Source organism: Triticum dicoccoides, chromosome 3B (genome assembly GCF_002162155.2).
Source record: "Triticum dicoccoides isolate Atlit2015 ecotype Zavitan chromosome 3B, WEW_v2.0, whole genome shotgun sequence".
NCBI lineage: Eukaryota > Viridiplantae > Streptophyta > Magnoliopsida > Poales > Poaceae > Triticum > Triticum dicoccoides.
In genome coordinates this window covers 785,741,840-785,751,744 of record NC_041385.1, presented here as the reverse complement: position 1 = coordinate 785,751,744, position 9,905 = coordinate 785,741,840, and the positions used below count along the sequence as shown (strand labels likewise).

Here is a 9,905-nt window from a genome sequence, read left to right as displayed (position 1 = left end):
AAGGGGGGAATTTTAACATCAGCCCGGCCGCCAAGGGTCTAGGGGCGGGGGAACTGGAGATCCGGGGGGAGGGGCTTACGCACGTGGGAGTGGGGCTTGGCCATGAGGGAGAGGAGGAAGCGGAAGGCGTCGCGGACGGCGCCATCGGAGGCGCGCGCGGAGGACTTGATGGCGCGGAGGAGTGCGGGGTCGACGGAGGGGGCCGTGGTGGAGGTGGCGCGGTCGATGAGGGCCGCGATGGAGGAATCCGCCGGCGGGGTGGAGGGGGAGGCGGTCGGGCCCTGCTCCGACGACGGCGGACGGCCGGAAGCACGCGGCATGGCGGCGGTTTGGTGTGGTGGCGTGGCGGGCGGAGAGCCGTGCGGTGATTGGATTCGCTTTGCGGTTGCGGGCGGTGATCTGCCGTCATGGTCTCGTTCGGCTTGTGGCTGCTTCGTCCGAATCTGTTCTTCCATTTGCACCGGAACAAGAGCGTAGAGAGTTTTTGGACGAAATCACTAATTAGAGTACTCATTTGTCTAAAAAAACTAATTAGAGTACTCATGTCTAAAAAAAAACTAGTTAAGAGTATTCTTTCTAAAGATCACTCTCGCCATGCCAGTTTGCAACAAGTGATGCGCTGCATGTGCCTCTCAAGCAAATCCGTGCCTCCACAAGAAGTAAATTCATGTCTCTCGCGGAACAAAAAGAAACACATTTTTTCCTTTTTGAGAGGCACGATTGTTTCTCTTGCGAAGCAAATCTGTGCCCCCACAAGAAGTAAATATGTGCCTCTCACGGAAGGAAAAAAAAGAAACACATTTTTTGTGCAAATAATTTTTTAAAATTTTTAGGGTCCAAATCCTAAGGAAAATCTGAGGAAAACCGGAAACATTTTTATCTAAAAGCCGAAAACACGTACAGAAAAATATTAAAATTAAAAAAACATTTCAAAGTGAGCGCCTAGAGCGTAACACGTGGCGGTGGCTGAGAGCGCACAAGTGGCACCCTGCCAGCCCGCCCTAAGTGACCCTTGCGGGGATCATGAAGGAGTACTCAATTAGTTGCTCCGGCTCTTGGATCTTGGTCAATGTCAATAGTTTACTCCGAGTTATGCCTCCGCATTCTCAAATAATAAGAAAACATAGCCTTCGCGTTGAGGAAGCAAAAAAACGAGAACTAGTCACAAGCTTTCTCTGAAGGGCAGCGCAAATGGGCCGGCCCGCATTGCCCACAAGATTGTCTATTTTTTCTTTGTTTTCTTAGCGGGTGTTTACACCCAAAAAAGAACCGGTTTCAGAAGCTACATATTTTAAAAATCTACTAAAATATGCTCCCTCCTGAAAGAAATATAAGAGCATTTAGATCACTAAAGTAGTGATCTAAACGCTCTTATATTTCTTACAGAGGGAGTATAATATATTTTAGAAACTTATGGACAAATTTTGAATTTTGTTTTTTTTTAATTTTTTGAAAAGCGAACAATTCAAAAAATTTATCTAGCTATGATGAAGTCTTCACTATGGAGGCAGTAATTTAGGATACTCTAAGGCTCCTGTGGTCCAAGAGCCAGCAGCAGTAGTCATAGTTTGTTACCATCATGTATAAGCAGTTAGAAGATCTGCAGGTTGGCACCTTCTTTGTAATGGATGGCTGACATATTTGTTGTACTTTCAAGTTGTATCCTGGGTCTTCTTATTCCTATAATCTGCATTCTGGTGTTATGTGTGCAGGGTCAATTAAAAGACGACAACTATATTTTCACATCAAAACCATATACAATTCTTAGCGATCAGTTACATCATCTGAATGCTGAGATACAAAGATACAAGGGTTTGGTTGATGTATTACATGTATGCTTTTCCTCTGTTGTGCTGTTGTTTTGCAAGGTATTTTCTCTTGACCAACTTTTCCTTTCTTTGACTTTAGAATGATAAGAACCAGTTCTTGCAAAGGGAGAAAGAAATGTGTGCAAAAGGAGAATCCGTCGACAATATTAAACAATCCATTACCTCTTATGAGGCCAAAATCGAAGAACTGGAACATAAGATTCTGAAATCCATGGCTGAGAAGAATGATCTTGAGATCAAAGTTGAGGAATCATTGCAAGATTCGGGTATTGAGGCCTGACTTAGTGGCTTGCTAAATCGAGATCTGGGTTAACCTCCTGCAGTGTAATATATACTTTGTTCACAATTCCACCACTATCTAGGTAAAAAAGACTTCAAGGATGAGATTCATGTCATGGCTGCATCACTCTCTAAAGAGATGGAAATGATGGAGAATCAATTGAATAGATCAAAGGATGCGGCTTCTGAAGCACTTGCATTACGTGAAGAAGCTGACTCGTTAAGAACCTTGTTAGCTAAGAAGGTATGTCATCGATTTGGATCTATCAATGTTTCCAAACTGGCTCTCGGTCCGCATCTGTTGCCATGTCTGTGAATGTCGCTGAAATTTAACATGCTTGTACTTGGTAGTGAGATTGCCACACAGTGTGTAATGAAAAATGAATCTTTTATGTTTCTTCATCGTGATTCCTGTACATATTAACTCACTTTGCATTGATTTTAGCAGAAAGGATATTTTCTGCATTCATATATCTGACATATAGATTAACTACAAAGAGCAAGCACCACATACCAGAACTAGTACTAGTCCATTCTTACCGTGTCATGAACCGATCGACTTGAACAAGGGGATGGAAATGTAATAAGATGGATTAAGGTAGAACGACGTTAGATTGAAGGGGTAACCAGTTGGGGTAGTAACACTAGGATAGCTGGTCAAGGTAAGTTTGTTTACTGATTGTCTTCTACAAAGAAGCAAAGTTGTCACTTAAATAGTCGACTGCTAGCACATAACCAACTCAATTTAAACCAACCGAATCTAGAATATAGCATGTTCACATATGTGACTTTTTTGAGAAGTTTTCCAGATGCACAAGTATCTAAAACCTAGCTCAAGCAACCACCTCTGTATGTATGCTTACTTTTCCCAATATAATATGCATAAGTGTTTATGTTTGTCATTCAAAATATATTTGTCATAAAATTTATTCTATGTCATTTTCTTGAATATTTTATCTCTATAAAGTATACAAAAAGTAATAGTTAATTAGGTGTATCAGAGACCGTGTCTGATCTCCAAAATGACAAGTGAAGAAAAAGGTTATATTATCTTCAGGTTATCTTCAGGCTATACTCATGTGTACTTTGATGCTGTTATATGCTTGCATTGTTACATGTTTTTAGGATCATTATTAGATCTTCAAACAATATTATTCACAAACTATTTCCGTGTAGTTTATCTTCTGAACTATACCTGAGAAATTCTGAATAGACCTCCAGCATAATCGAAACATCTGAAGGAAGTATCTCCAATTTTCAGATCAGTGAACAGAAGGAAATATCTGATAGATACAACACACAAGTCTCTGAGATAAGTCCCTCAAAGAATTGGTATGGTATCATGAAAATCTCTCGTCTTCTAATTGTGCTGACAGCCTGAGATATATTTGCGTTCTCTGAAAGTCTTTGCTTTTCCCTTCACCATGGCTCTCTCAGCTCGGAGAAATTTTCGAGTTATTACACAAGCAATTACATCTGATTTGTTATTACTTAGTAGCGTAGACTCACCCAATAACTGGCCGAAAGCAACTTGGAGAGCAAGTAGCTTGGGCCTTAAGCCAATTATATATAAGGTAATATAAAATTAGTAACGTTAGGGTGAGATACGATCTAATAAGGTTACATCCGTCAAGATTAGTCCTTGCTATCTCTATGTCCGTTAGGGTACATGCTACCTGTGAAGATTTAGTCCTTGCTCTCTATAACAAAGCCATTCTTTAAGAAGAGATAGCATGCACCATTAGGTTAGCCCTACTTGTCATTAAATAAGGTTAGATCTGTCAAGATTAGTCCGTGCTTGATACCTGGTTTCTGAAAATATATTATGGATTAACAGTTAGTTCTTAGTCTTTCAAGCATTGGTGTATATTCAACTTTTGCAACTAGCTACCTGCAATTGTTGTTATTTTCCAACTGTGGGCAAACAAATATCTGGTAGTGAATATGCAACTAACAGTATAGCCCCTTAAATTTTAAAGAATTATGGGCAAACAAACTCTGGTAGTGAATATGCAACTAAGAGAGGTTACATTACATATATGAGCCTACATATAAAAATCTTCCATTTTCTGAAGAAAAACAAGGAAGTATTGCCCTTCAATGGTCCGAAGCGAAGCTCTTGCAACTTTGCACTGTGACAGGATTACCATTCATGTTTTCTGAATGAAATTTCAACAGATTGAGACATTAGAAAAGGAAAATCAGGAGTTGGAATTTATTGTGGATATGTATGGGAAAGAATGTTCTGAGTCGAGGTATGACTTGATTGTTATCGTTATCACTTATCAGTTGTGTTGATTTTTGATGATTGTGACTTATGCTATTCTCTTCGATGATCTCATAGTCGTCCGCCAGATTCTTGAAATTCTCTGTTAGAAAATGTTTTCTACTTACTTGGGATTTACAGTTTACCACACCTTGGGAACAAGAGATAAAGTTGACACATCCCATTATGATTCTTAAAGTTATATCATTCAATGCATTTTTCTTCAGAGTCCCTCGCGCTAGGTTTCCCTCCCTGCGCCGCCACCCGCGAGGCGGCCGGCGAGGGCCCCCAGATCCGCTCGCCGCGCACCTCCCCTCCTCCTCCCTCCTCCCTCGCCGCCGCCAGGGGGCGCGGCTGGGCGAAGCCCGACCGGCGGCGGCGGCGGCGGGGCCTGGTATTCCCCCGGCGCGACGGCGCGGCGTGGGCCGCTCCTTCGAGTGCGGGCGCGGTGCAGGCGCGGGGCACCGCGGCGTGGCGGCGCGCTCCTGGCGGGCGTGGCGCGGCGTGGCCGGTTGCGCGGTGATGTGCGCCTCGCCGGGGCGGCCGTTCCGTCCGGCAGGCGGCGCGGGATGCGGGCGGCGTGGGCGGCGGCTGGGGTCCGGCTTCGGGCCCCCGGCGGCCGCGTTGGTTTCCCTTCGTCGCGGGCATGCGGTGGTGGTGCGGCTCGGCCGGTGGCGGTGCGGCGACCTAGTGGTGGTGGCCGGCGGCGCACGTGGTGGTGGTGTTTCCACTTGGCGGCTCTCTGTACGGGGAGGCAGGGGAGCGGCTTGGACAGGGGCGGCGGCGTCGACGGCGTGCCGGCTGCAACGCGAAGGCGGGAACTTTACGGGCCTCGGAGATCCCGGCCGGGCCTGTGCGGCCACGGGCCTGTGCGGCCACGGGCCTGGTATGTTCCTGCTATTGCATCTGGTCAGCTACCGTCGCGACGGTGGAGGTGGGGCCTTCCCGTGTGCCGACGGTGCTGCTGCCCTAGTCCCGGCTCCTCTCCTTCTTTGTGCGGACCATGCTTCACGGTGCCGTGGGGAGACGGCGTGAGAAGCTTCGTGACCGGGTTGGCGCAGGGTGAGGGTCTGTTTGGTGGCGAGCTCTGGAGTGCCTGAGGTGGTGGTTGGGATCGGGAGAAATCTCTGTTGGCTTGGCCGACACTGACGCGGTGGCGCTTGTAGGTACCGCCTGACCTTCCTGAAGGGCGTCGGGGCTACCCTTCCTCTCTCCTCACAGCGTACCGGGGGAAACCCTTGGCAGCAGCGTCGTCATCGTCGCGGTCCTTCTTGGAGGTGCTGATTGGTACCGGCGCTTCGGAAGCTCGGAGCTTGGTGGGCGATCTCCGGTGGGCGCAGCGGCCTCGAGGCTTCTTCGTTTTTTGTCGATCCGCCGTTGTTGGCTTTAGTTTCTTTTGTATTTTCTCTTTCTTTCCTTTTGGGCGTGTCTGTGCTGCTTCCGGCCCAGCACCTATCGTTGCATGTTCGGTTGGTTGCTTTGTATACAAAGCGGGGGAAACCCTTTTTCGGTAATGCATTTTTTCTTCTGAATAAACAAGTTCTGCTGCATACCTGGAAGAAGTCCATCTTTACTCTAATCCTCAATTTCAGCTATATACTTTACATATGAAAATTTGCAGTCAGCTAAATCTATCAAGTTGTTAAAACATGTGATTGTTAAGCTTCATGCAGCCAATGCAACTAAAAGTCTGAACTGATGGAAAGGGCTAGCCAATCCGCATACACACTTCAACACCCCCTCTCACGTGTGATACGGGAAGTCAACACATGAATAGACTGAGAGGTATGGCTCAAGAGGCCTATACATGGACACAGAGGGAGACTATACATGGACTTGAACTCGAGACCTTACGCTCCGATACCATGTTAAGCTTCATGCACTAGCCAACGCAACCAAAAGTCCAAACTGATGGAAAAGGCTTGGCAATCCAGTTTTAATTTGGATGCAATCTGCTAACACTAGCTGACATAGGTTATGTGGCATTTGTAAATGCCGAAAGAAAAATATACTACTTTAGATCGCTGAAAATAAAGTGTTCAAAACGACAAGGAATAAAAATCATATAAGCAAAGAACTCAACAAATGAAAAAAAAACATAGGTTGGTTACCTCTGTGCTTTCCTCCATTACCAAATACCCATTGATTTCCCCTTTGAAAACGATCCATAGAATGATAGTCAATTCACAGCTTTCATGAATTTTACATACTAATATATTTTTCTTCATTTGTTAGATTCTTATTTTGCACTACTGTGAATCTAGGACAATTACAGAGATCAAGGAATCAGAAAATCGAGCTCGCAAGCAGGCTGAATATTTGAGAACTAGTCTAGAGGAGTATAGTCTTGAGCTTTGTGTAAAAGGAGCAAATGAAGCCGAAACTGCATGCCAGCGAAGGCTTTGCATTGCTGAAGCAGAACTGGAAGAGTTAAGGACCGATGTAGATGCATCTGAAAGGTCAGTTATCTTCTCCTAGTGACAATTCGATATGTGTTCTCCAGTTTACTGGGACTGACATAGTTCTCCAGTTTACTTGGATTGCTATTTCAAACGAGTTTTCCGTTGAGGGGATCAGGATGTTAATTATTGCAGTTGTTTCATCCTGGTTGCTGCTATTAATAACGTGTAAGATGTTGAGTGTGTTAAATATATACTTTGTCTGACCAGAATTAGTTGATGTTATTCAAACAGATGTATCTAGCATCGAAATACGTCTAGATACATCTGTTTGAACATTAATTAATTCTGGACGGAGGGAGTACTGTTTAATAACGATTAACATAGTCCTTTATAGGTTTCGAAACCACCCATTTTGCCGCTCAATGGCTAATACAAGCCATACTTGCTCACAATTTACATTGGAAATCCGAGCATATACACCTTGTTCCTAAATTCCATTTACTAAATTATTAACAAACTCATAGGCTCAAAATGCACAAACAAACTGGACCTTTTTCTTTGCTGCTGCTGTAAACCAGCCCAGGTGAAATCAGAACTGGCTAGGTTCCAGTTTAACTCCTGCAACTGGTTCCTGCATCTGCTAGTAATACATATATTTTGTGCCTTCCTGTCCTGTTTGGCCCACTAGGTTAAAACCTAATTAGATCTCAATAATCGACATCCTGCTATCAAGTATTATCCAACTAGTTCTAGTGATCAGTATAAATGAGCTTTTATATTTTCTTGGTACAACTTTTTTGTGACAGCTGGCAGTATATGTTATGTTTGTGAACCATTAGATATTTTATTGTTCAACGAGGACATGGTATCCTGTATCACCTCCGCAGCTTCATCCCTTGTATGATCTGTTTTGCAGAGATGTTCTGGGACTCAAGGAGGCAATAAGAATTAAAGAAACGGAAGGAGATGCTTATATCTCTGAAATTGAGTTAGCTCATTTTAAGTTTTCTTACCAGCAGTCTTTTTTTTGTTTATGTGTGCGAGTGTGTTTGAAAGCAAATGATGCTATCACTGCAGACAATTGGTCAAGCATATGAAGACATGCAGACACAAAACCAGCATCTTCTTCAACAGGTTGCCGACAGAGATGATTTTAACATAAAGGTGTGTATCTGATACCAGGACAGCTCTTCGCTGCCAGCTTGTTGGGCTTTCTGTGGTGGCATCCGTGCTTCTGTCTCACGGGCGTTTCCCCTTTGCTGTCGGCATGGCACCCCCCCTCAATATAGCAACACGCCACTAGAATCTTGTTACACGCTCCATGTGCACAAGCATGGTGACAGCTGCGGCTGTTGGGCTAGGTGGCCTGGTGTATTTCTCTTTTCCCTTTTCCATCTCTATCTATTAGATAGTTACTCCAGTTGCTGCTACTTGTTGATTCACATAGTGTGTCCTTGCAGCACGTCTCTAGCACCTAGATGCTGGGGCACTAGTCCAGTGCATCTGAAATTGCCTTATCGCCTTATTAACCATGCACTTTAACCCCACACCATATTTATACTCTGTTGAATTGCCAGAAGAAACACTGTTTGCTTTTCTTATTGGTTCCCATCAGTAACTTGTTTCTCATCTAACAGCTAGTATCAGATAATGTGAAGACAAAGCAAGCCTCTGCTTCCCTTCTCTCTGAAAAGCATTTGTTACAGAAGCAACTCCATCAGGTGAACAGTTCACCGGAGTCATCTAAACAAAAACTCTCCCGTGGTGAAGAGCAGGTAATCTCTGACTCATGCCCTATGTGTTATTTATGGTTTAATTTGTTGTCTGTCAATAGTAATTGAAAATCACGTGAAAGAAAATATTTATTGTATTAAAAAATATATTCTGTGTGTGTGTGTGTGTGTGTGTGTGTGTTTACCACTGAGCTGGTTTTGAAGTGTCTTTATTTGAATAAACCTTACAGATGAAAGCCTATGTCGCACAAGCTATAAAAACTTCTTCAGAGAACAGGCATCATGCAACTATCATTGAAAAGACTGCTGGAGGTATCTGACACAGAGAAGGAGCTCAAGTGGCTTCGGTCCGCCGTTGGATCCTCTGAGAAAGAATATGAGCAAAACCAGAAAAAAATAGCTGAGCTGAGAACGGAGCTGGAGCGTGAGAGGTTAGGCTTGCTGGTGTGGTGTTAATTTTTTGTTCCAAGTTTGTCTTGTTGTTCTGCCACCAGGGCTTGTTACACTCTTTTGCTATTTTATAGAAGCGAGAAGAGAAAGCTTGAGGAAGCATACGAGGAGGTGAAGAATGAAGTCATGGAGCTGACATCTGAGAACGAAGAGGCTACTATCCAGAAGCTCCAGGACGAGATAAAAGACTCCAAGGCTATTCTCAAGTGTGGCGTGTGCTTTGACCGGCCGAAAGAGGTAACTCACTGTTCACTGAATCGCACAGCCTTATTTTTGAATTATGCGGATTTGTACGTGACTCAAGATTTTAGAAGCTGAGATACATTTATTTCCATTCCCATGCCACCAGATTTACATTTTATCTGTGTAAAGCTCCCAAATTTGTGACCACCTACTGCTGATGTTCCTTGTTGGTTGTTGGCAGGTTGTGATCACCAAATGCTTCCATCTGTTCTGCTCGACATGTATCCAGAGGAACCTCGAGCTACGGCACCGGAAGTGCCCGGGCTGCGGCACCCCTTCTGGGCAAAACGATGTGCGAGAGGTGAAGATCTGAAGTCTCAGCGAGGCTGGCTTGGATGACTCGGTAGTAGTTGGTACCCTTGGACAGCAGACAGCACCAACCTGCTTTCCGTGCTTGTCTCTTGTAGATATGTAATAGTTTCCGGTTGTCCCATGGGGGCGCTTAGATCCAGCAAAGAAGTAAAAATATAACCCTTTTAGATAGCGCGCGAACATGCTCCAGCGGATTGGATGTGCGCAATGGCCGCCCAACCGTTGATCCACCGTGAAAAACCAGCTGCCCGCTATGCAGATGTTGTCTCTGGTGATATCACTGCAACTTGGTGATGTGCGCCCGTGTCGTATCAATGTTGAAAAATACTGAAGTCTAGAAGAAGCTTATTGTAACTTTATTGCTTGTGTGATTTTTGTTTGTCGGACGATC

The 9,905-nt window shown here is 44.4% G+C and overlaps 1 protein-coding gene and 1 pseudogene across 1 annotated transcript in view; one reads left to right on the top strand and one right to left on the bottom strand.

Moving 5' to 3' along the window:
* LOC119280039 (UV-stimulated scaffold protein A homolog) overlaps window positions 1-399 on the bottom strand; it is a 3,098-nt gene extending 2,699 nt beyond the window's left edge. Inside the window, exon 1 of the mRNA XM_037561041.1 lies at window positions 42-399. Within this exon, the coding sequence (XP_037416938.1) occupies window positions 42-320 (279 nt within the window). The 5' untranslated portion in view covers window positions 321-399. The remainder of the gene's footprint in view (window positions 1-41) is intronic.
* A 1,180-nt stretch (window positions 400-1,579) lies between these two features.
* LOC119282244 lies at window positions 1,580-9,515 on the top strand (annotated as a pseudogene).
* Window positions 9,516-9,905: the final 390 nt, after the last annotated feature.